This window comes from Sturnira hondurensis, unplaced genomic scaffold, assembly GCF_014824575.4.
Source record: "Sturnira hondurensis isolate 20B ecotype Veracruz unplaced genomic scaffold, ASM1482457v3 Scaffold0019428, whole genome shotgun sequence".
In the NCBI taxonomy this organism is placed as follows: Eukaryota; Metazoa; Chordata; class Mammalia; order Chiroptera; family Phyllostomidae; genus Sturnira; species Sturnira hondurensis.
The window spans coordinates 8,313,484-8,340,454 of record NW_028092059.1 but is presented as its reverse complement, the minus strand read 5'-3'; the positions used below and the strand labels follow the sequence as shown (position 1 = coordinate 8,340,454).

Sequence of the window (26,971 nt, the reverse complement as noted above, 5' to 3'; positions counted from 1 at the left end):
CGTGGTCGCAGACACCGCAGCCGCCCTAGAGGAGCTGGGGGAGGACGGTGGCCTGCGAGGCTCGCCGCAGACAACGCGGCGGCGATGTCCGCGAGCCAGGCGGGTGCCGCGGCGGCAGCGGCGGGGCCTCGCGCGCGGCTGGGTGGCCTGGGGTTTGGCCTCCCTTCGGTTCCCTGGAAGCGCGCCGGCGGCCAGCTCGGGAGCAGCGGCAGCGGAGGCGAAGGCTGCGGCGCGTCTCTCTCCTCCCCGTCAGCCTAAGCCGGGGGAGGCTAGGCGACCGGGTGGCTGGAGGGGGGTCCGCTGCCCGAGAATGGGAATTCTCTTCACCAGGATATGGAGACTGTTCAATCACCAGGGTGAGGGGCTCGCGCCGAGGGCGTAGGGCGGGGGAGAGGGAGAGGGTCACTGCTGGCCGGGTGAGTCGGGGTCTTCAAATACTTCCGGAGCGTGGGCGGCGCGGTCTCTTCGCGGGGTGCTGGCAGCTGGGGTGCGGGCCTGGGTGGTTCAGTCCCACTCTCAGCTCGGGGGTGGTTCCCGACTTGCAGCCCTTTGTGTTAGGGGACCTTCCCAAGAAATCCATTCCTCAAATACACCCATTGCTCCGATTTCGGTTGGAGGGTGGTGGCAAAAATTTCGTGTCTGACGTCCCTGAGTGTCTCAGCCTGGCCTTTTAGTCCCTCTTCCTCCGGCAGTGGGTTTACACACCATGAAGAAATGGTGGGGTGCTCTGCGATGAAGGTTGTAGGTTATTACCCCGCCGCGCCACTGAGCGACCGAGGGTGGCAGAATGCGGAAAACACGAGGAATCGCTCTTCACTCGCCAATACACCTCAGCCTTATGAACTTTCCCTGCACCTCTACCACCCTCCCCCACTCTTTGGGAACGCTTCTGCATCCTGGATCGTGATGGACCTCTTTGCTGTATTTATTTATATCTATCTGTGTTTAAGGTTAAGCTTGAGGTCATTTTCCTGCTTGTGTCGCATATTTAAGTAGAGTGGGGCTCTTTTTGTTTGTTTTGGTTGGGTTAAGTGTTTCACATAAAGCCTTTGAAAACTATACCATGTGAACCATTTGTTAACCGTGGGTAACCAGCAAATTATACTCTACAAGTATAGAGTGTATTATCGTATAGGGATGTTGAAGGTCATCTAAACTCAAGTATCGTCTGGAAATGCTTATCAGGTGTACTAAAATTGGTTACAAAATGAGTGTATAAAACTAGGGTAAGGATACAATTTTAACAAAAAGCCTCCATAGTCATTAAGATACAATATAGTTAGTGGTGTACTTTGTTTCTTATTAACTCACATTCGGTGATTCGCTGTTACTGCTGCCAGTAGCTTAGTTTGCGTTTTTCTCTTGTGTAAGCTGGTAGTGGTGTCACATCCCAAAGTTTTCCAATACCTAATGAATGGTGGCATTTGTTGTGCACAACTACTGCGGCCACCTCCTCCTTCATGATTCAGCGTCGCCTATATAAGACCATGACAGGAAGGTGGCAGAACTTGAACTTGTGATCACTCGTGTTTCTGTTTCAAAAATAAAGATGATAGTGCAGGTCACATGATACTCGATGGAAGAGCAATATTTCCAGTTATTTTTCTGATGTGGGGATTTTCACAGAGAAACTGGCTCTAATCTGCACTGTCTCCAGCTAGCTGTCTGTTTCTGTTGGGAGGGATGGCGTAGGAACCAGTCGGTCACCTAACCTCTGTGGGTCCAGTCTAGGTGTTCTCACCTAGAACGCCAGGGGTTTGACTCTGTGACTGTGGAGCCTACACATCTTGAAAACTTGATGTCTAGGTGTCAAGTATTGAAACTTACCATAAAATTGCCATAAAATCGGCCGTGCTTATAGTAGATAAGCTCTATCCTAGTTTTAACATCCATTATTTTTAAAATGAAGCTAGTTTCAACTCTGCTATGAAATTTAGAATTTGCTTGTCAATTGACTCTAGTATTGCAGCAAATTAGGTATCTCCACTTTCTATTTTGAGTCAATGGTAAAATTATTTGTCTTTGTAACTTAATAATGAATTAGAGCTTGCTTTGCCAACAGCTACTTGCCAATAGTAAAAAAATAGGATATGTGCATTGTTACTACCAAAAATCTACTTATTACCTGTATTTTGCAGTAATTTTTGTCTGGACATTTATTTCAGTGCTGGGAAATTAATAGTAAGAGGAATTAATGTAGTTAAGTTTTAGACATTTAGATGTCAATGTTGTAAACATGTGAATAAACTATTTCTCTTCTGCTATATGATGTGGTGTGTTATCAGTAGGGTCACTTTTCAAAATACTATTAGATCTAAAGTCAGATGTTTGTTGGTCTTTTTGGTTCTCTGTTAAATTGGATATATGTAAGTTATATGTGTCTTGGATGCTTTATTTTACCTTCAGAAGATACAGGACGCAATCCTACATTCTTTTCACATAAACTCTTGGAAGGAAGATTTGGGGAATTACAGGATTTGCCGTGCTGGTGAAGCTTAATCTGTACCATAGCTCTTTTCTCTGAAACCTCTTCAGAACAGCATTCTCATTTTAAACTTAGGTTGAATGCACAGTGAAAGCTAATTGCGTATTGCCCACACTTGAAAAACCAGAGTTTGCATGAAGATAATACCCATTTAAATAAAATCGAGTACAAGCTTTGTTATAGATGCTGTTGTACACATCACTTTAAATAGAAAAGCTTCAACAGTCCTTTTCCACTAAAATGAGGAAACTGAGGTTCCAGTGGAGTGATTTTCCTGAGCCATGCAACTGATAAATGCCAGACCCACGCAAGTTAAAACACCTAAGAAGTATGTTGCTGATATTTTCTTCTTGAAGAAGAGATTGGTATCATTTCTTTCTTCCCCAACCCATCCTGGTAACCATTTTAGAGTTACTAAACTATAAGTCTTTAGGACTATATTTTAGAATAGAAGGGCATGTGATCAATGGTTGGTTTGTTTATTAAATAAGTATTTTTGAGCACCTCTTTTGTGTCAGGAGGTGGTGGGCATAAAGCAGGGAATGAAATAGGAAGAACCTCCTGCCTTTACGGAGCATTCATTCTAGTTTGGGGAGATGGAAAAGCTAGCTCCATCTCTGTAGGTAAAATAATAGCAGTTAACATTTACTGACTTATGCAAGAGTAGGTTGTAAATGCCAAATGCAAATTAGTTTAGTCTTAACTGATTTACTGTGCACAACAACCCTACTGAGGTAGTTACTCTCAACATTTTATAAGGGCATTAAGTAATTTGTTTGCTTAAGGCACTACAATGAAAAGTGATAGACCTGGGATTTTACATCTAGTGCCTGACTTACTGTTCTCCAAAACAAAACAAAACCCAACAGACTTTCTTTGTGTAAGAAGGGTTCTTGTTAGATAAAAGGAAGAACTTTCTGGCACTAATGTGAACTATGAAAGAAGTTGTGAAATTTTTCCTGTTGATAACGTATCATTTTCTGATTGGTTTTTAGAAGAGAGGGAAGTAGTGAATGAGTTCTGGAGAAACTGCCTGTGCTTCCAGAACCTGGTGCTGGGAAGCCACCTCTGCTTTTTTTTTTTAAATTTATTTCTTTTTATTGTATGGGAGTTCAAATGTGTAGAACAATACATATAGAAACTGAGTGGCCAAAGGGGTGGACTGTGCTAGTTATTAGACGTTTTAGCTCCAAATTCACTCTTTGTGCATGCTCTGGTTATGGAGCTGGGTCCTTCAAATCCTTCCTTGTCTTTTGCCAGCTGACAGAACATTGAACTTTGTCAGACAGCATTGCAGGGACTCTGCAGGAGGAAAGGGTTTTTCTTCCTGGTTTAAGTGTGCCCTCAGCAGGATTTGCCCTCCTCTTGAACTGTGAATCCTTCAGAGGCTGCCTCTGGCACTGCGTAGTGGTCAGCAGCAGCCAGCAGCTTCCCACAGGACCCAGTTCAGTTGATTTCAGGATGGAGACCCTCCAGCAAAATACCTCCCAGTGCATAGCTTTCCCCAGCACCCTAGACTGGGAGGTTTTTCAGCATGATCCACTGGCAAGTCTGCGCAGCTGCTTCTGTGACATTCAGTGAGCGGGAGCCCAGACCTCCAGCAAAGTCTGCATCTCAGTCCTGGGGAATTGGAGGAAGTTGTGTCAGCCCCGGGGGTAGTTAATGCTCCATGGATTTGACATTCCTGTTATCTTCAGAGTTAGCTCTTATTAGCCAGTCCTTCAATACTCCAAACCCTGTAATAGTTATTTTCTTTAAATTAAACTTTGCAAATTCAGATTGTGTGATTTCTGTTTTCTGATCTTGCCGTGTATAATTGCTTTTCATTCAGCAACTTCTAAATGCAAAAGATGTGTTGGGTTTTTCCCCTGAATCTTCACTACCTTTCCTATAAATAGCAAGTTTATCTTCAAACTTTGTTTTTATTGATGATACTTTTAGATTTGAAAATGGAATATTTAATACATGGTCCAGCACAAATAATGACCCTTTTTTATTACATAAAAATCTTTTGTTACCAAATCATAAGCATTGATTCTGTACCACAACAATATCACACTCAAGCACACCATATGACATTTTAGGTGAAATGTTCAAATTGCTGCCCATCTCGTGTGAGACATTTGCAAACCCTACCAGCCACACTCAGTGGCATCACTTCTGTAGGACCCTGTATCTAGTGACTTCATCGGTTATCTCCCTTCCAATCTTTATATTTTCTAGATTTACTTATCCGTTCACACTGTTTGAAGCATGTGCTTTATTCCAGACTCTGCAATGGCCTGAGAGAACTATAGTGAATGTGACAAAAGTGGACTTTTTGCTGTATATGAGAATCAATAGGGCTAGTCATAATTTGGATAAGAGGTGAGAATGAAAAACCAGGATGACTCTCAACTTATCTCCCTTAGTATTTGTGCGCCCAGGATGACATGATTTTCATTTGTTTGTTTTGCTAAATTCGCTGGCTGGTAGTTGGAAGGATGTATATTAACTTCTTAGAAACTAGCAACAAATGAAACTGGTAGGCTGCCTGGGTGCATGAAAAGGAAATAAGTGAAATTGGAAGCATTTTCATGACCAAACAGTGGACTACTGATTAGGAAACTCAAGCCAAAATGGCAACTGTAAACTCCATCCAAGGATTGTAACGGTGTGGAGTTGTTTGGCTTGTAGAGTAGCTGGAAGAATGCTGTGGCACAGATATTCTAGAAGAAAAATTGTACTAAGCAGTAAACTTGTAATAAATCATGCGCATTCAAGAATTGGAATAGCCAGAAAATATATTGCATTTGCCCATAACATCTCTTAATATGTTTATTGTATTTTAGGTTCTATAGCGTATTTGTTTTAAAGTATATTATAATATTCTGGGGCTACAAATTTATGTTTTGCATAAAATGCTGTTCCATCTTGGTAATTAGAATAGACTAGGACGGTGAAAAAGCCTACGGCAAGTAAAGAAAAAAGTTGACTTAGCCCTGGCTGGTATGGCTCAGGTGGTCGGAGCATTGTCCCATAGACGGAAAGGTCATGGATTTGATTCCCAGTCAGGGCACATGCCTAGGTTGTAGGTTCGGTTCCCAGTCGGGGCATGTAGGAGAAGGCAACCAGTTGATGTGTGTCTCTCCGTCCCTCTCCGTCCCTTCCCCTTCCTTTCTCTCTGGAAGCAATGAAAAACTGCCCTCTGGTGAAGTGGGGTTTTTTAAGTTGATTTAGGCGTACCACATTTTATTTTGCTTTGCAGATGACTGTTTTTCACAGATTAAAGGCTTGTGGCGACAACCTTATGTTGAGCTATTGGTGCCATTTTTCCAACAGCATTTTCTCACTTTTTGTCTCTGTGTCACCTTTTGGTGATTCTTGCAATATTTCAGTATTTTTATTTGTTATGGCAATCTATGATCAGGGAACTTTGATATTACTATTGTAATTACTTTGGGGCATGATGAACAGTGCCCATTCATACAAGACAACGAACTCAATAAATGTTGAATGTGTTCTGACTGCTTCACCTCCTGTCCATTCCCTCATCTCTGTCTCTCTCCTCTGACCTCCCTTTTCCCAGAGACAATAATATTGAAATTAGGCCAATTAATAACCTTATAATGGCCTCTTAATGTTCAAGTGAAAGGAAGAATTGCATGTCTCTCAGTTTAAATGAAAAGCTAGAAATGATTAAGCCTCTGGAGGAAGACATGTTGAAAGCTGAGATAGGCCAAAAGGTAGGGCTTGTGCACCAGTTTGCCAAGTTGTGAATGCAAATGGAAATTTCTTAAGAGAAATTAAAAGTACTACTCCAGTGAACACCCAAATAAGAAAGTGAAACAGGTCCTGGCTGGTGTGGCTCTGTGGATTGAGCACTAGCCTGCGAACTGAAAGGTCACTGGTTCAATTCCCAGTCAGGGCACATGCCTGGGTTGCAGGCCAGGTCCCCAGTTGGGGACACATGAGAGGCAACCACACATTGATGTCTCTCTCCCTCTCCTTCTCCCTCCCTCTCTCTAAAAATAAATAAATAAAATTTAAAAGAAAAGAAAGTGAAACAACCTTATTGCTGATAAGAAGAAAGTTTTAGTGGTCTGGATGGTTCAAATCACCCACAACATTCCCTGAAGCCAAAGCAAAGCCCTAACTTCCTTGAATTCTATATGAAGGGTAAGAGATAGGGAAGCTATAGAAGAAAAGTTTGAAGCTAGCGGAGGTTAGTTCATGAGGTTCAAGGAAAGAAGCTGTTTCCATAATGTAATAATAGTTCAAGGCGAAGCAGCAAGTACTAATGCTGAAGCTGTAGCAAGTTATCCAGAAGATCTGGGTGAGTCAACTAATGAAGATCGTTACACTAAACAACAGATTTTCAATGTTGGTGAAGCAACCTTACAACAAAAAAGGATGCCATCTAGGACTTTTCAGTTGCTAGAGAGGAGAAGTCAATGCCTGGCTTTAACGTTTCAAAGGACGGGGTGACTTGTTGGGGGCTAATGCAGCTGGCGACTTTCAGTTGAAGGCAATGTTCATTTACCATTCTCAAATTCTAGAGCCCTTAAGAATTTTGCTAAATCTACTCTGCCTCTTCCCTATAAACAACAGGGGTTACTGGATATTGTAAGCCCACTGTTGAGACCTACTGCTTAAAAAAAAAAAGATTCCTTTGAAAATATTACTGCTCACTGACAGTGCACCTGGTCACCCAAGAGCCAGGTGATATGCAATGAGATTAATGTTTTCAGGCTTGGTAACAAAGGTCATTCTCTGGCCCCTGGGTCACGGAGTAATTTCAAGTTTCAAGTCTTATGTAAGATATACATTTTGTGAGGTAATAGTTGCCATAGATTGTAATTTTTGTGGTGCATTTGGGCAAAGTAAGTTGAAAATTTTGGGAAAGGGTTCACCATTCTAGATGCCATTAAGAACATATGTGGTTAATGGAAAGAGACCAAAATATCAACATTTACAGGAGTTTGGGAAAAGTTGATTCCAACCTGCATGGATGACTTGAGGAATTCAAGACTTCAGTGGAGGAAGTAACTGCAGATGTGGTGGAAATAGGAAGAGAACTAGAATTAGAAGTGGAGCCTCAAGGTGTGGCTGAATTGCTGCAATCTCATGATAAAACTTTAATGGATGAGGAGTTGCTTCTTATGGATGAGCAAAGGACATGGTTTCTGGAGATGGAATCTACTGGTAAAGATACTGTGAAGAATACTGAAGTGACAAGAAGGGATTTTAGAGTATTATATGAATGTATGCGATAAAGTTGAGATGGTGTGAGGGAGTTGACTAATTTTGAAAGGAGTTCTATGTGTAAAGTGCTATCAAACAGCACTGTATACTGCAAAGAAATTGTTCATGAAAGGAAGAGTCAGTTTATACAGCAAACTTCATTGTTGTCTCACTTTAAGAAATTGCCACAGCCACCCCAACCGTCAGCAACCACCACCCCGATCTGTCAGCAGCCACCAACATCAAGGCAAACAAAAAGATTACTGCTCTCTGAAGGCTCAGATGATGGTTAGTATTTTTTAGCAATAAACTACTTTTTACTGTCCTTTTTTTAAGACATAATGCTGTTGTACACTTAAGAGACTACTGTATAGTATAAACGTAACTCTAATATACCCCGGGAAACCAAAAATTTGTGTGACTCACTTTATCGTAATGTTCACTTTATTGCAGTGGTCTGGAACTGAACATACAATATTTTGAGGTATGCCTATGTTGAAAAGTGTGAGTAATCTAACCCTATTTTGGGGCAATAAGCTGGCTTTTCACCATTGACTTGGTACCTTTATCTTTGAGCCCATTCCACAATTACTTCTTAATTCAATAGTTTTCACTGGGACCTACATGTTATACCTTAAAATTAGGAAGCTGTTAAAAACAGCCAGTGGTGCTTTATTGTAAAAACACATGAAAACTCAAATAGAGACAAGTCTCGAGATGGAGTGGATAAAGTTGGCAATGAATATGGCTTGTAGGTGTTGAGGCGAGATGAAGAGATTCAAGATTTCTGGGTTCCGCATTGGCATGCTCTTCAGAGAGACTTCAGGCTGCTCCACAGAAGCAAAGGGGAGGTGAGACTAATGACACACTCTGTGAGGCTCGCCAGGGTGTTCTTTGCGTATCAAGAAGGTGAAAGTGCCACTCACTGAGTTGTACCATTGCTGGAAAGAATGGATGGAGTAGCATATTTTAAAATGTTTTTAATTAATAACTTACTGGTGTTTTCTTCATTTCAGAGCACAAAGTCATCATTGTTGGGCTGGATAATGCGGGGAAAACCACCATCCTTTACCAATTGTAAGTATTAACTGTTTTAAAAATGTTTATTTTGGCCCTGGCTGGTGTAGCTCAGTGGGTTGAGTGCAGGCCTGTGAACCAAACGATCGTGGTTCGATTCCCAGTCAGGGCACATGCCTAGGTTGCAGGCCAGTTTCCAGCAGGGGACAAATGAGAGGCAACCATACATTGGTATTTCTCTCCCTCTCTCCTTTCCTTCCCTTCTGAAGATAAATAAATAAAATCTTTAAAAATGTTTATTTTATTGTTTGTAGTTACCTTTTCTGCCTGGGTGATATTTGATTAATGAAAGCAATAAAAATATTGTGTGGAGTCTAAGTTACTTTGTAAAAAGGCAGGTTGGCCATATAAGCAACTGTTTTTAGAGAGTTGACATTTATATGACATTGAGAATGTTGTTCAGTTGTTTTTCTTGTAGAAAGTAGAGAAATAGTGTTTATATAGTTTTCTGGAGTGAATATAGAGTATTGCAGATAGCCTACTACCTAGTTCCACCTCAGTGTAAACCCTTAGTTCACTCTTACGAACTACTGGTAAAGGGTTGGGGGTATAACATATATTGGGTTGGCCAAGAAGTGTTTTTAATTTTTTTTTCCGTATGATGGCTGTAGTAGGGCTTAGTTGTCTTTAACTTTATTTGAAACAATTTTTGTAGATTGTATTGTGACAACTCTCATATCAGTGAACATTTACCAAAAAAAACTTATAAAAATTGGTAAGTTTTTGTGCAGCCATTTTAATATTGAAAATGGAAGAAAACATACCACATTTTTGGTGTATTATGCTTTAGTATTTCAAGAAAGGTAACACAACCGAAATAAAAAAAAAACTTGTGCAGTATATGGAGAAGGTGCTGTGATTGATCGAATGTGTCAAAAGTGATTTGCAAAGTTTCTGTGTACTATTGACATTTTAACCAAATAATTATTTTTTTAATATTTTATTTATTTATCTTCAGAGGGGAAGGAAAGGAGAGAGGGAGAGAAACATCAATGTATGGTTGCCTCTTGTGTGTCCCCTGCTGGGAACTGGCCTGCAACCCAGGCATGTGCCCTGACTGGGAATCGAACCGCGATCGTGTGGTTTGCAGGCCCGCACTCAATCCACTGAGCTATGCCAGCCAGGGCTTACCCAAATAATTCTTTGCTGTGGGGTTGTCTTATGCATTGAAAGATGTTTAGCAGCACCCCTGGCCTCTACCCACTAGAAGCCAAAAGCAGGAGAAAGCTGACATACTCAAAATATCCAAATCAATAAGGTTATTGCTGAAAATGAAGAATATGTCTTTTATTTTACAGGAAAAATGTAATGGACTTTTTGGCCAACCCAAAAAATCCATAAAAGGAGGTTGTGCTGATTTATCTGTTGACTGAAAAATATTCAGTCAACTTCCTTGCTAATTGTAATATATTTGAACCCTTTTTTTTTTTTCAGTTCTATGAATGAAGTTGTACATACATCCCCGACAATAGGAAGCAACGTAGAAGAGATAGTGATTAATAATACACGATTCCTGATGTGGGATATTGGTGGCCAAGAATCTCTTCGTTCTTCCTGGAACACTTACTATACTAACACAGAGGTAACATTTCTTAATATACTAGAACTTGTATGAGAAGAATGCTTTAGAAACACCTCCTGGATACTAACTCTTACAGTTAGCTTTTTCAAATATCAGTGTGTTAATACAAGTAGAGTTTAAACGTAGTGGTATCTTTGATTCCCTGTTTTAGCACCATTGTTCTGTATATCCATTCTCATTGAACCTTTGTAGGGAAAATTGATGATAGATTAGTCTCAGTATGTATTGATCCCAGAAGTTCTTTTAACTAGTTGTTTTTATAATGAAGTCTGTCTCACAGTTTGTAATTTCATTTCTTTTTTTTACCATTTATTTTTGTGTAGAGGATGTTTCAATCCTAACCAAAATTTTACTGTATATTTTCTTTTATGCAACATAATTGCACATTAAAGAATTTTTTCTTTTGGCTATAAAGCATTTTAGACAAAACCATGTTTTTATTTATAAATGCTATTTCCCAAGAGGATATTTCAGACCAAGGACATTTTAGACCTTCATTGCATAGACCTTGTAAATTGAAAGTCTGTGACAATTGTTTTATAGTGCTGATTATAAGTTAATAAAACTACAAATGTATACAAAGATGAATATTGTCAGTAAGACACAATTAATGACAACTAATGACCTGATCCCCTAAAACTCCATAACATATTTGATCATGTATTTGGAAGAAAGGTAGATATGGTTACTATTCCTAAATTTAATGCTGTGGATGTTGGATTCATGGTAACACTTTGAAGATTAATAGCTTTGTTATATAAAATACTTTGGAATAGAATGAGTCTCGCAGTAATAAAGCCAAATATCGATAAGATATCAAGTGAGAGAAGAGGTAAAATAGTTGTTCTCTTACCCATCCCACTTTGTGATTCACGAAATCTGAAGAATAGAAAAGACTGAAAATTACAGGGGTTTATTTGGAAATGAAAAACTAGTTCTAAAAAAATAAATAGTGCGTGTTAAAAATAGGCAGTATGAATTAAATTGGTTCTCACACATGCCATGGTAAAGCGTATCTGCCCGTTTCCCTTCTGGTGGGCATGACGTTGAGGGCATGACGTTGTGGAAGGGGTGCAGTGCAGCTCAGTCCGGGACCGCCCCTTTAGGAGTCTTCCATTGCACTTTCTGAGGCCCGGGTACTAGTCTTCTCACCAACTCAGGACAGAGCTGTGCTTGCCTGTAGCAGGTGCTGTTTATATATAAAGAAGAAGAGGCAGCTTTAGATACAGATTTATTCTTATAATTTGTTGATTTTTAAAAATTAACTGTCATGTTACTGTACTGTCATACCCATGCCGTTTTAGATTTTCAAATTGATATTAATAAATAATATTTACATAGAAGTAACTAAAAATGTAGGACCACAGTGTTTTTCCTTACTGACTTACAGTGTAAATGTAGAGGATTATCATTGGAAATGAGATTTTCAAGTCTCACAGACAACAGCAAGTCGTTATTGTGACTCATTTGTTGGACTGATATGGATATGATCTTGTTATATATTGGTTAAAATATTAGCAGAATGTTCTAATAGAATGTTAGCATGTATGCTGTTTTCTCCTGTTATTCTCTGAAAAATTAGAAAATACATTTGAATTAGAAATTGATCAGACCTGTAGGCTTTATGATTTATATAGTAGGTATCTCTGGTTTTCTAATAATACCATGCCATTAGGTTCTAATTTATTGATAGTTCTTTATAAATTTTACAAATATCAAATTAAATAGTCACTAATGATTTTTGTAATTATTTTAGTTTGTAATAGTTGTTGTGGACAGCACGGACAGAGAAAGGATTTCTGTAACTAGAGAAGAACTGTATAAAATGTTAGCACATGAGGTAAGTAGGGTTTCTCACAAAACATGTATTTGTGGGTGTTTCTATTACTTTTCTTCTTTCTACTTTCTCGTGAGGACACTATTTAAAATTTTTAAGAAAAAGCATTTATCTGCTGGCGGTGCCTGCTTTATAATTTGTTGCTTTTAAAATTGGAATTGTATCTGGAAGCAGCAGAAAGACTGGAGTCATTTGTTAAATGTTAGTTTATGTATCTCAGATAAATTTGGTGTAGAGGTTTTCCTGAGCAAAACTACCTAAATTGGCTTTTTAAAAACATTTTGAAGAGATTAATTATACAAAGGATTGTCATTGGAAATGAGATTTTAAAGTCTCAAGACACACGGCAAGTCTTGGTTGTAACTCATTTATTAGGCTGACATTTAAATACCGTTGCTCTTCCATCCCCCGATACTGTCCTTTGACGAACAAGCCTGTCTGACTGCCCACATTTGTGTAGTTCCAGAGAAAGGTCACAGGTAGCAGAGTTTAAAAATTTTATACACTGAATGATGTAGTCGATAATGATATTAGTAACTATCAAATTATATGATATTTACTACAGTGGCAATTGATTATATTTTTAGTGCTTTTTATTGCAGACGTGGAAATCAAAAAATGAATATTTAGGTGTATAATATATCATTTTTATTTTAGCAGAATTTTAATAAAGCTTAAGAAAAGTGGGATATCTTTGTAAGAAAGTTTTATATTTTAATATTGACTTGATTTACTTCTGAGATTTGCATGAAGAATTTTGGTATGAACAGTTTCAAGCAGCTGTTCAGAACTTAAGGAAAGCTAGTGACGTGGTTATGTAAGTTGAAGTTCCTGTTTTTCTGTGGTGATCATGGCCACCAACGTGTGCTTTCCCTTGTTTGGGACTGGTTTTCAAACCCCTTTGAGAGGGTGGTTAAAAAATACATTTTTCCATTGTGTGTGCATTTAACAGGTTGCAATTTCAGTTTGGGAAACAAACAAGCTATGAAAGAGGCACAAACAGGATTTTTTTCATTTCCCCTTTGTACTTTACACACATGCAACAGTTTTTCAGTTAATACCAAAGGGTGGCTCATTTCATGTTGTTCTATGAAGATTTTAGAAAAAGAAAACTAAACACACATACTTGTCTCAGCTATGTTTTTTACTCTGTTAACAGGTAGCCTCCCTATTTGGTTTTTACTCTAATTGGCCAATATGCAGCAGGATCAGTATTAGGGCTTAAAGTAGTAAGGGCTCAAAGAAAGTCACCGAATTTTACTTGCTCAGGGCATTAACTTGGGCAGGTCAATAAAATGCATCTGTTATGGATGAGTACACTGAGGTCCAGAAGTTTATGGGACTTGACCAGCTTATTAAAAGCCAGGATTTGAATTTAAGCGGTCTCCTCCTTCAGGCTCTTTTCGGGGTGGGGGAGGGGTACTACAAGTAGGCCTAGTTGGAAAGTGGGAGGAAACTGAAAGAGGAGGTTACCAGAGAAGAAAGGAATTACAGATGAAGTTGGGAACTGAGTGAGTCACCAAAAAGGGTGAAGAAGAGCCAAATAGAGTTCTGGAGGGGAACAAATGGATGAAAGAACAGGAATGTATCAATGAAAAACAAATTTTGACATGGGGTCAATCAGATGTTTTGTGCATACCACAATAACCAAGAAAATCTTATCATCACCCATAATGATTCTCAAAAAGTACTATTAAATACAAAACTATAAAGTGTTTTTAAATATTACTGAAAGCTTCATCTTAAATGAAGTGGAAAATCTTGAAGCTCATGAATTTTAAAATAATTCCAAACACGAAAGGACAGATGAAATTTTATTCAGAATGACTCAACTTCTAGGAATTATCTTCACAAATAGAGCTTTGAGGAACAAATCGACAACTACATATGGCACAGAGAAGATGCTAAGTAAATACATCTTGCATGTGCTGCAGTTCATCTTGACTAAACTAAAATATATTTTTAGACCTTTAAGACGAGAAATATGTAATATGTAGCAGAAAGTTTTTAAAAAGTGTTTAAAATGGCTAATGTGCGAAAGATCACCACTGTTCACCTTGTATTTTGACTTCTTGTGAAATTGACGAACGGCCTTAATCCAGTGTAACTCTTTTTTTACTATTATCATGCACAATTGGTTCTGAGGTTATTTAATAAAAAAGTAAAGACTATTTTTTCCCTTTCTCCCCAAATAGTTAACAATAGGTAAAATATCTGTTGGCTTTTTTTTTTTAATCAAAAACACCAATAAAAGAGTTTGAGCCTATGAGATCTAGAAAGATTATATTCATTGTGGGGGTGGGGGGGATTGGAGACCTTTAAAAAAAAAACTATTTCTTATGCTTTTCAAGTTGTAGTCCAGAGGCTTCTTTAAATAATTCAATCACTAAAAGAAATACAGATTATTTATGAATAAGAATAAACAGTGTTTCCCAACTTGTGCCAAGTATTTCTGTTTTTCTGTCAGTTCTGTCAGACTGTTGTTCTTTAAACATGCCAGCGTCAGCGGTCCTGACCTGTAAAAAAGACTGCAGGAGACACTAGCCAGAGGTATTGACACCTGGAAGATAGGAAGATAGGAATTAAATCCATGGAAAGTCCATCTACTCAGTGATTCCACCACATATCAACTACTGATACTGTTCCGTTTCTGTTCAGGATAAGAGAAAAAAAGTGCCTGTATCCTTGATGGTGAACATGTGCGCGTGCGCGCACACACCCACACATGGTATAGGCCATCCATTCAGATTTTTGCCTTTTATATGAATAGGTAAACTGAACTGTAGATGAAACAAATAGAGTGTGAAATCTTAAAAGTTAACATACTACAGCAGCGATTTTCAACCTTTTTCATCTCATAGCACATGTAAAATAATTACTAAAATTCTATAGCACACCAAAAATGTATTTTAGGCAGATATGACAAAAAATATATAGATATAATTTTGATTCATTCACACTAGACAGCTGTTGTTTTGTTGTCTGTTGTCATTATTTTATTTGGCAATCTAAGGGAAAAGAGGTCAGTGCTCCTGACTAGATAGATAGGTTTTGCATTTTAAAACGTCTTGTGGTACACCAGTGTGCCTCTTGCTGCATAGAAGTTGACAATTGGCTGCGCTAGAGGTGGGGTTTTGTTTTGTTTTGTTTTGTTTTGACCATGCTATTCAGGTCACAGTCACAGGTCACCACAGCTGCTATCCTGCAGAGGGCACTGTAACTAAAAGTCTCCATTGTCATAGGAAACATTTTACCTAAGTCTTCTTACCACGTATATTATTTATTTACATCAGAAAGGACCAACAAAGTCAATGAAACGCTATTTTAACAAGAGTAAAATAATGTGGAGCAATGTCAGTTTGTACTTACTGAAGACTTTTCTGCTTTAAACACATACACATGATTGAAACCGAAATATCCCACTAAAATCCCTAAGAAGAAGAAAGATGGCGTTGAACACAGCTGAGAAAACTTGCAAGCATAGCACCAAAAGCACAGCATCTCTTAATATATGAATGTGAAGAATTTCATGAAAGTTTAATCCACTGAGTATATCATCATGGATTCTTAGCCCATGATCTATGAGTGGACTTTAGGGTGTGTTTGCATGTATACATATGTGCATTTTTATGAGAAGATCTATGACTTTCAGTAGATTATCGGGGAAGTTCCTGACTGTAGAAATGGTTGGGAGAGGGAAGGGTGGAATAGTCAAAGGAGACTAAGAACTTTGGTCTGTGTTCTTAATAAAATATACTAGTCATTTGGGGCTATGCACCAGCAATTCTTATTTTCAGGGCAGTAAGTGAACTAATATTTGTTGAACAGTCTTCAAAAACGAGGTACTAAACTGAGAGCTTTAAAGCCAATAACTTCATTCATTTTTTAAAGAACATCCCTAAGAGGTAGGTGGTTGTCTCAGCATTTTGCAGTTAAGGGGTAGCAGTTATAATGGGAAGCTCTTAGCTCAAACCAAGTCCTATTATATGACCTTGTATATTTACTCACATCTGAGGCTTGGTTTCCTCATCTGTAAAATGGGGATAGTAAAGCCTACCTTATAGCAATCTTGTGAGGATTAAAGATTTTTATTTACAAAAAGGTTACTGTGATGGGTAACTTGCTTAGGTTGGATACTCAATAAAGGTTGGTAATGAGGAACAAATTCAGAAAGGTTAAAGAACTTGCCTTGGAGTCAGAGAATCGAAGTGGTAGAATATACTTTCTCATTGGGAAATTTGATAAGTTTAATGTCAATCCAAGGTGGCCTTATCAAATATTCAAATCTAAGAAATCTTCATGGTTGAAGATAGAGGAGCTAGGACTCAGGAGATGAGTAGGATTGGTTTAGGATGGCACTACCCCACTGAGAGTGAAGCCCTACGGCTCTAAGGCACACCTGTGTATAGTGACTTAGTTTATTTCCTATGCACCCAGACGGTACTAGCTTTAGGTCTTGGTAACTATAGCTCAAGTATAGGTTACAGCAGAATTTTGAAAAACCTTTGAGTGCCATGCTGAAGAATAGTTCTTAGGAGCCATAGACACCTAGTTTAGGGTTGGGGGGAACATATAGTTACATATTTAAAGACATGACTGTTTGTTACATATTACATTTAGGACTGTAAATGAATATAGAACTATAAGAAATAGTGAACCCATAAAAGTATAGATTGGTTTATCTAAAATGTGTTCAGTGTGAAGTTTATCTTTAATCAGTACAAGAGCTATGAGATGCTTTTATCAAGTAGTTGAGAAATTCTAAGTTAAAAGATTATCAAAATATTCTATTCATAAAGTTGGAAAATCCCTGGAAAAATGCACTGGCCCTTACAGTTTTATTTGCTTCTATAGGACCTAAGGAAAGCTGGATTGCTTGTTTTTGCTAATAAACAAGATGTTAAAGAATGCATGACTGTAGCAGAAATCTCCCAGTGTCTGAAGCTGACTTCTATTAAAGATCACCAGTGGCATATCCAGGCATGCTGTGCTCTTACTGGCGAGGGGTAAGAAGTCTTCCTCGTGGATAATGTGTCTTTAGCTTAGAAATGAGAACTTCTTCTTAAAATCAAATTTTAAGGTTGCCATGTAGAGAATGTTATAAGGGAGAGATATAAGGCATAGTTCATGTCTATAATGAGAGAGTTTTTTATTTGGTTCTGTGAAAAATAAAGCACACAGCATACACATAAACACTCAACTAGTGCGTGAGCATGTAGACAATAGTTGCTGTAGTTCAGAGAAACTGGGATGCCGTGGAGATCCAGAGAAGTCAGAAACCGTTCTTAAAGGGGGTGGGACTCTCACTGTAAGAAAGGAACCAACAGTGGCTGAGCCTGTTCTGTGTCATGAGTGTTTTTCCTGACAATGTGTCATACATTTCTAAGAATCGTGTAGACCAATTATATTTAATTCATACTTTATGCAAAAAGATGTTGAAATAGAAGAGGATTCACGTGTGAGACTACTTCGGATATACTCACTTTGCCCCTGGTGTTGTCAGGAGGGAGTCTTGGCCCTTAAAAAAAGAGTTAGAATTGGAGAGTGTGGCATGAGGATCCTTGGTTCTGGAAAGAAAGGTAGGTGCCTAATATAGAACTTGGCCATAGTCTAATGCCCAGAGATGAAAGGATTTCAGGAAGGAAGTGGTCGTCGGCCTTGTGAAGTGTAAGGTCCATGAGCAGAAAGATGGAGAGAGTGCTATCAGCAGAGGTGGAATGGAGGTTAGAAATAGGGTGAGAAGATAAAAGGCTGGGCAGGCTAAATAATGTTTTCATTGAAGTTTATTATCCAAATGTCATGTATCTCTATATATTTAAAAGCAGAGAAGAAAAAAGAATGACAATTGAGATGAAGGATTCTAGAATTCTTAAATTTGGATTTGTGGTCCTCGGGTGTTAGGAAAGGGCAGAAGCTTGGGGCATAGATGCAGTTTGAATGACTGACTGATTCACCTGCCACTGTGGTTTTGAAGGGAAGAGAGCTTCTCCCGACTAACTCCTCTGCATGTGTCCTGAGCTTCTGCGCTTTCCTAGCACCAGGAGAACCTCACCCCCAAATTGAGACCTCTCTTTAGAATCCGTTATATATGTACCTTTTAAAAACAACAAAAAAAATGGATATGAAGTTGAATCTTAGTGAAATAGAAAGCACTACTGCCTAATTATAGATGTTTGGAGGGCTTAATTAGAACCTCAAAAAAACAAATCTGTTCATTTAAAGAAAAAAATAATAATACCAATTGTCCACATATTCAACTAAAAATGTTACATGTTTCTTTGTAAAATAGTTTTAATACATTCAAGATATATATATACACACACACATATATCTTTTTTCTATATATTCATATCTATATCTTTATATTTCCATATATATCTTTATACATATAGATATATATCTTTATGCACATTATCTATGAAAGGACTTTGGGCAAAAGCACTTACTGTAATGCTAAATTTGACAATAAAAACAAATCTAGGATTGATACGATATTTAACTCATATACTTTGAGAAACTGTGTAGAAAACATATCAGTTAGAATGGATGTGAACTCTGGCAGTTTCATTTCTGAAAGAGATACCGATACCCGTTGGTACCTTTTTGACTTCTGATGTACGTGGGCGTCCATTTGCAGCGGTCAGCAAGTGGAAGTGTTTGATTTGGGAGAAGACGTTGCCTACTGCAGTCTGGCCACCTTAGTCTGGATTCTTGGTTTTGGTGCTGGTCCGCATTTTGACTTTCTCCTCTGTCGTTTGCTAACCTCCCTATAAGTCCAGGTTTCATCTAGTATGGGAAGGATTCTAATCTCAGAATTGTGAAGAAGTGTTAGAATAATGGATATTAAGTGCTTAGCACAGTATGGGCCAAAAACAGTCATTTATTTACTTCTGCTTTTTTTTATAATTCTGTATTTCATATTGTTATGCTCATACTTACACAAAAATCTGAATTTTCATAGTTCCTTCTATCTGTAAAAGTGCCTCGAAGATATTTAATGCTTCATAGCAGTTTGTTTTGTTGCAACATAGTATGTACAACCATTTTCCTCTTACTAAACATTTATTTTCCTTTACCACAATGAACATCTCTTTATATATTTTGGATTATGCTCAGTTACCCATTGTTCAGCAACAACTGATGTTAGCAATATAGTATTTTACTTCCTTTAAAAAATTTTAATATACAGATGTAGCAGACATATTATGTATATACTTTGTTTTGACAGTTCTTTTATATATTTAATATCCTGCCATTTTTATTTATTTAGATTATGAGCATTTTATCATATTGTAAAATAGTCTTTGAGAGGAAGTTTCTAATATTTTATCATATAGACATTCCATAATTTGTTCAACCTTTCTCTATTTCTAGACATGTAAATTCTTTTTTTTCCTAACAAAAATGCTTTGATGAACAGTCTTGTACATAAATCTGTATGCCCTCTGTATTTTTAGGATACAGTTCTAGAAGTAGAAAGAGGGGTAGAGAGAATATGGATATTTTAAATGCTCTTGGTATGTATTGCCAAACTACTTCCCATGGGCATTTATGTAACCACTGAGCTTTTATGTGCCGGGCAGTGTTGTAGGCACCACAGACGAAACAGACGGCAAAGCACAGGTGCAGTGTGCGTGTGAGTGTGGCTTCGCCACAGCCCCGCCGATGCAGTGTACTGTGTACTGCTGAGTCTTTACTCTTCGCTGTTGAGGGGACTGAGAAACGATAGCTTGTTTTAGTTGGCCGTTTGTAGCTAATTAGATGAGAATTTAATTAAATTACTTTATCTTCTGTATAGATTATGCCAAGGACTTGAGTGGATGATGTCACGACTTAAGATTAGATGATCTCGGCTGACCTCTTCTCATAGACTTCGTATGAACGGAATGCGGACTTTACCTGAAAGCTGCAAAAATTAATGGTTCGGATATATTTATAGCGAACTGATTTAAACTTTTTCTATAAGAAGAAAAATTAAGACCGCTTATTGGAAAATGAAGATGAAGTCTCGCCTTCCAATTGCTTTCTCATTAGTTTCTTCCAAAGCAAAATCTTAAAGCTGTGATTGACACTTTTCGCGTAATGAATCCTCTCAGGACATGTGTAGCCTGTGGTAAGTAGGAGGGGAGAGGAAGACATTTTTAACTTTACGAGCTTTATTATCAGTATAACCCTTCTTAGTTGAGTGTTGTTCTCTTGTTCCATTAAGTCAAAGTACAAATCAGCACAGATACTCCGTTTCCAATATTTTAAAATGTAATGTTACTTATGAAAAGTATTTTTGCATAATCTTATGTTTGTATTGTATATATACCTCAACTTCAAGTTAATGGTTTTGATTTATGTTCTAAGGAAAAGTGAATAACAGAAATTAATAATATTCTTAATTATAACAGTGAGATGAGTACTGGCATTGGTTTAAGTGCCAATCTGTACTTTTCCCCGATGTATTGTGTCTTGTACTTACCAACCCCCGAAAATCATTGAGCTGCTGTTTAAAAAAGAAAAAAATATTTGACATTGTCTACCTATTTTTTCTTGTTGATCAATTTATGTACATGGAGATGTGTGACTCGGTGAATGCTATATCTGTCAACTTGGCCTAGTGTTACCAATGGGACAGTTACATACTGAGCAGTTATATTGGTCCCTTTATTAGACCTTATGCCATCTAAATTACCGAGTAAATTGTTAATCCATTAATCAGCCATTCCTTGTGATTACGATTACCAACTGATTTTTTTTCAGTGTTAATTGAGAACTGCTGTGTGAAATGTCTACCCAGAGAAGCGTCACCTTATAGATATAATTAAATAATTTAGCTAGATTCTTCTAAATTATATGTCAGGCATTTAAAGTGAATTTGAAGTGAAAAGTAAAGCATATTTTCCAAATAACAAAGATATAACATATTAATTTGAAAAATGTTTATTTCTTAACTCTTGAAATACTTTGAGATTTTTCATTTCTGTGTTTTCTTTTATCTTCTCATACCACATGAATGTATTGTTTAATAATTGTAAAATACAAATGTTGTAATACTTTTAAGAATTTGGTTTAAAAATTGACCAACGTAATGCATTATTTTTCCTAAGAATTAACTTGGCCAAAAATACCTTCTGTGCCCATGTAAGCTATATATTTTTTCAGTAACTGAAAATCAGAGGTATTTGTGTTGTGACTGTAAACAAACTTACCTAACTAAATGTATTAAAACATATTCTTGGGTACTTATTCCTTGAAAATCTGAGCACTAGCCCAAACTAGCATGTTTTAGAATATTCAGGAAAAAATAATTATTTTTATTGTAATACCAGCCTAGAGATTTCATGAAGATTTTAATGAGGAACAAATAATGAGGCATATACTATAAGCATTGGCAAAACTTTGAAAATTCCTTTCTCCAAAATTAAAATACTCAGTATCTAAGGCTAAGTTGGACATGGGAGATCAGTGTTTAACAGTGGATGTTTTTTGTTACAGTATAATGCTCAAAATGCAAGTATAACATTTTATTTTTTGTCAACTTTTATAAAAGTAAATCCTAAATTACTAAGCTTTACTTGTTCACTAGTCTCATACTTTTTTTCGAATCACTATAAGGAATTATTATATATTAAAAACTTCCTTAAAAACCGACATATATGTTGTAGATATTGTAGTTTCATCAGAGAAAAATAGTCTGTACAGTAGCCCAGCAAATGCACACCTTTTATACTTTTTATTTTTTTAATTTGAATAATCTCAGTACAGTTTCTTGGATTGCTACCACATCAGTTCAACAATACACCAGAACATTCCCTGGTCATCGGTGTGTTGGCTGAAGTTCATTCTGATTGGATGTTTAAAGCGTGCACTACATTGTTGCCACTGGTTTTGTGTAGCAGATTATTGACATGGAATCATGAAAAGGCATGAAATCTTATTCCACATTTGCAAAGCATGATTTTTTTTGTTATATTCCATTCTAGGCTAAGCATTAGAAATGTGTTGCCTGTATACTTGTGCATAAAATGAAAAATACAATTGGGAAACAAATTTAAATTCATGTATGAAAATGCATCAAAATTATTTTGACACTTCCAAATAAGATGGAGAACCTCATGAATAGTCATACTGGCCATTTATATGTAGCTTAAGTAGACTTAAACGAAGGGCGATACTTTGGAGTTTTTAATATGCTACTTTTGAATGTAAACAAACGATCTCATTTTGGGTCAGAAACTTTGAAAAGGACAAAGTTTCATATCTCTGTACGTGTGGCTGGATTTAAATATCCCATATTTGATACTAATTTTGAAAGTTGTATGACTTCTCTGGATATCTTGGTAAAAGCAACCATATGCTATAAGCATTGAAATATGTTGAATTTTAACATAATAACATTTATAAAATATATCCTACCTGGTATGTTGAGGATTCTTGTTTGAAATTTTCAGTTCTTATTTTCTTTGGCTCTCACAATGGGCAAGGAATACAGTGGAGGCAGGTAGTTCGGGGGAGAGGGGTTAGTCAGTAGAGGATGACGACATTTTGCCTTAAGAATAAAAAAGTGCTTTAGCACTGCTGACGAACATTTTTAATGCAGGTGGTCAAGGTGGTTTTTGGAAGTATGGCGTGAAGCAGAAGAGTCTCTCTTCTGGCTTTACGAAGTGCCTAGCAGGTAGTTACACTGAGGCGCAGAGAAGGGCGGGACACTTGAGGGAAGTCAGGTATTTCCTGAAATGTTCTTTTCCTTTTTGTCTGAGTGTATAGAGTTAAGATGCCTAGGAATGGGACTCTATTATCCCCTCTCTTAGAGGCACTTTACATTTACTGCTGTGACTACAGCAACCACATGCAGTACAGACAACCTCAAAATCTGTTTATATTAGTGTAAATAGAAAAACTGTAGACAGTTTTCTAGTTTTTTCTGCAGGTGTTTTGGGGAATATATCTATAGTGTGTTCTACTTTGTATGTAGGGGATAGCAGCACGTCCCAGATTATCTGTGGAATTTGGGGTCATCGTCTCTCAGTTGCCCGGTTGTATCTTGGCATCAGTCCATCTTTTAGGGTTGGATAGAGACAAAATTTCTTTGTATGACTTAATTTTGACCCCTCCCACTATCTAAATATAATCTGGAACTTCTTGCCTCAGGATCAGCTTTCCCATAGCTCAGCCTTCCCTCAGCTGTACCTTTGTTCACCAACCATGAAGACAGGTTATCTCTGTACTTGCCTGTATCTACTGTTCCCCAAACCACTGGTTTTTAATTAGGCTCTCTAGCTCTTTGTGGTCCTCCCAGCAGTGGCTCGATTCATTGACTGGTGCTTTGCTCATTAGAAAGTACTGCCAGCGTTGTTGAGTGCATCGAGGCTGGCTTGCTGTGTGTACAGCATACAGATGCCATAGAGTTCATTAAATTGTACTGTATTTAACATCCTAATGCCTCAATTTTAGCTTTGCATGCTGAAAACTAGATTCAGAAAGATAAGAAAACTTTCTAGACGCTGCCAGCTCCTTGAGCTAAAAAGTTAGATATGGAAAGGATTACCTTATATGAGTATTATCTTCCCATTTCCCAACTTCCAAAACTTGGTTACATTTTGGAAAGGACTAGTACACGTGGTCTCAGCTGGAGAAAAGTGTCAAACCACATTTACATATAGTACTTAACCTGGAGATATCTGTACCCCCTTAAATCCATAGACCACATTCCATTTTTCCCTTGTGTTTACTTCAAGAAAAAAGATAATAATGAAAATCATCACCTATCTTGTGTTGACTGTGTAGATGCAGACATAATACAGAAAATACTTCTTTTAAGTTCCACATACACAAAAGCAAAGCTTCAATATTGTGCTCTCTCAAGGAATGTATGGTAACTTTAAGATCATACTGGTGGAGCAAAAAAAAGACAGACAATTTAAAAACTTCGGATGCTAAAAAGTAACTACTTCTATTAAACCTGAAAATTGTCTGTGGAATTGTAAAGAAATTGTACCAGGAAGCAATTGGGTTAATTATGCAACATTTCTTATAAATTGCTTAGCCCTGTGTATTCTGGAAACTAAAGCCTCAGTCTTTATGGTCTTGCCTGAGAGATAGTTCCTTGGTAGAAAATTCCCATGGTCTGTACTCAAGAAGTGCCTAAAATTGATTTGTGTTCATTTGTAAGTCCTCTAATAAATTATACGTGCTTTCTGTGGTATTTATTATATGTCCTTGTCTTACCGATTACACAGCCCCCTGAGTTTCTAACTCCCAGTTCGTGCTTTACTTGAGTAAAAGGCCTCGAAATTGAAAATACCCATCATAACCCTCAACCAACCAATTTAAAGAAACATGAGTGAAGCCGCTCTCTTCCCTATACAAATATTCTGTGACCGCAATGTTAGTTAATGCAGGGACTAGAAAACTGAACTCTTGTTTCTGTTTTAAAAACTAGTGTTAACACACAGAAAATTATATTGTGTGTTGTAAACCCTTAGTAAAAGTTTGTTGCTTGTGTAAGAAAAGCCTCTAAATTCTCATACTTCGTGGTTAGCAGTTTTGAGTCATTCGCATCATTGAGATTGTGAGCCATTCCGTGGGGGCATGCCCAAATCCTTCTTCTTTGTTTAGAGTCTACTTAGAAACCAAAATATCTGGTGGAGCCCTTTTATGTTTTTTTAATATTGGGGTTTTTTTTTAATCCATAGGGTATGACTGTAAACCCTAGGGGCAAGGACTTGACTGTATTTTCAGTGATTTCCAGTTACATTATGTTCATATTTTAAATCATCCTGCATGGAAAAATACAATGTGTATGTGATTTTATATTATTGTAATGTGTCCTCTTCCCCAGAACTTCTCACATTGATGATATACAGAATTCCTCTTAATTCTTTTTGCTTGAAACTACTTCGTTAGATTCAAACAGCCTTTTCTTACATATGTCCCTGTATGGTTCCTTGAGATGAGATGATACCTGCAAAGCACTTTTAAACCTATTTTCTGGGTTAATGTTCAAAATGACACGTTGAGGAGGAAGCTGTAATTATATCTAGTGAGAGCTTTTTTGGTTGCTAGAGATAAAAAATGTACTAATTTGATTTCTGCTCACAGTACATTTTACTAGTTACATTCATTTTAAATGACGAATTCTTTTAGATACTAGTTTTCCTTGCTCATTGTATTTTCCTAGGTAAAACTACATGACAATGTGTTCCAACTAGTCTCTGTGTGACTTCCCCTCCGGAGTTAAGCTATGTATGTTGACATAATTCAAACCATATTTGATGCAACAAACTAGAAACCCTTTAGAAAATTTTTAGGTTTGTTGTATTGAAATTTCTAATATAATAGAAGGTTTTGAGTCAAGCTTTGCAAGCAAGACAAGGCAGAAAATTTGTCTTAGCTCTGTCATGTTATGCACTTGTGTTTCTCTGTATCCTAGGAAGATTTTACGCTCTAGGAATATTGCAAAAGCAGTGATCTTAGAGTCCTTGGGTGCTTCCATATTTCTCCAGTGCTGATACATTAGATACCCAGGGAGATAATGCTTCAGGGCCTTCTTGATGAGACAGCTTCATGGCTGGTTGGGGAACATTTATGTTTGTTCTCAGGGGGGCGGGACTGGCAGATTGGAGTAGGGGCCTCTCCATTGGCAAAGCAGTGCGATCAGTTCTTTGCGAATGTGTTAAAACTTCATTGTACTTGTAACAACATTCTTGTGTCCATCCGTAACTTACCGAATTGTTAAGCTACCGATATGTAAGGCATTGGGTCAGGTGACCAGGAATAGGACCTTGTTTATAATGAAATAAAGGAACGATGTCAAGATATATTTGGTGGTGGTGGGAGGGGGTTTGTGACCAATAAGATTTCACTGGTGAATTTCTATATTTAATATGTACATTAACTTTTTTTTAAGTTGCATGTTAACCTGCGATAAAGTATTGTCTTTGCTTTATGCTTTGCTGAGTAAAAAGACAAAGGAAAAAAAGAGTTAAATTGTTATTCTGTTATGTACTATTATGTACTATATACACCTTTTCTTTTAGAAAGGGCTAATTATAATTACTGTTCACACGTCTGTGTTGTCAGTGTTTTTATTCTGGTTTATTCTTTGAATGAGTGCAGACTTGGTGATGGTAGCTCTATTGTGTTAACTTTGCAGGGCTGGGATCCGCCAGGGCAGTTGCAAAGGTGTGGCGGGTGTGTTATGCGCATGCGAGAAAGGGTGCCCTGATCTTTTCTAGGAATAGTGTATGGAACTTAATCAATTAATAGAAGAGTATTCTGTCTTTTACTTCTGGAAATTTGAATTAGACATTATTCTGATATATACTGACCAGTTTGTATGATTAATTTATGTGTCTTAAAACCAGAAGCAAGTTGAATCATTTAAAATGAGTATCATTAAAGTGAACATTCATAAAAATGGTTGATAGTAATCAAAAGAAAAATGAGGGGGAAGGTCAGGGGGAGGAGTCACCCACATGCATATACTTATCCGAATATTGGTCCCTCTCACTTCCACCGGAATGTGAGCTCTGGGGTGTCAGTGACCATGAGTGTCTTGTCCATGAGTTTGTATCTAAGTGCCAAGTACAGTGCCTAGTATGTGACAGGTGTTCAATTGATATGTTGGGACAAATGAATGAGAGAACTATCAGTATTTTTGTGGGGTTTCTCCCTTATGGATAGGTTTTTCTTACCTATGTGTTTACAGCATACTGCCACATTTACTTCTTCATTCATATTTAATTCTGCCGTATTTTAAAGGGGATTTGAGGTGATT

General features: G+C 37.5%; 1 protein-coding gene across 2 annotated transcripts; it reads left to right on the top strand.

Annotated features, from left to right (window-relative positions):
- On the top strand, positions 1-25,641 carry ARL5A (ARF like GTPase 5A). Of its 2 annotated transcripts, none has more exons than XM_037027856.1 (6): positions 1-356; positions 8,725-8,785; positions 10,220-10,367; positions 12,124-12,207; positions 17,059-17,210; positions 20,003-25,641. In XM_037027856.1, exons 1-6 carry the CDS (start codon positions 311-313, stop codon positions 20,049-20,051), a joined length of 540 nt encoding a protein of 179 aa, XP_036883751.1. In that variant the 5' UTR covers positions 1-310; the 3' UTR covers positions 20,052-25,641. The 2 variants fall into 2 exon arrangements, with proteins under 2 accessions (XP_036883751.1, XP_036883750.1); XM_037027855.1 differs by lacking the exon at positions 1-356 and adding an exon at positions 6,522-7,996.
- Positions 25,642-26,971: the final 1,330 nt, after the last annotated feature.

Bases quoted from the DNA above. Each gene is read 5' to 3' on its own strand.
- ARL5A (XM_037027855.1), top strand. From the start codon at position 7,786: ATGTGTAAAGTGCTATCAAACAGCACTGTATACTGCAAAGAAATTGTT. The intron at 8,786-10,219 runs GTAAGTATTAAC...TTTTTTTTTCAG, and splicing joins ACCACCATCCTTTACCAATT to TTCTATGAATGAAGTTGTAC. The intron at 10,368-12,123 runs GTAACATTTCTT...TAATTATTTTAG, and splicing joins CTTACTATACTAACACAGAG to TTTGTAATAGTTGTTGTGGA.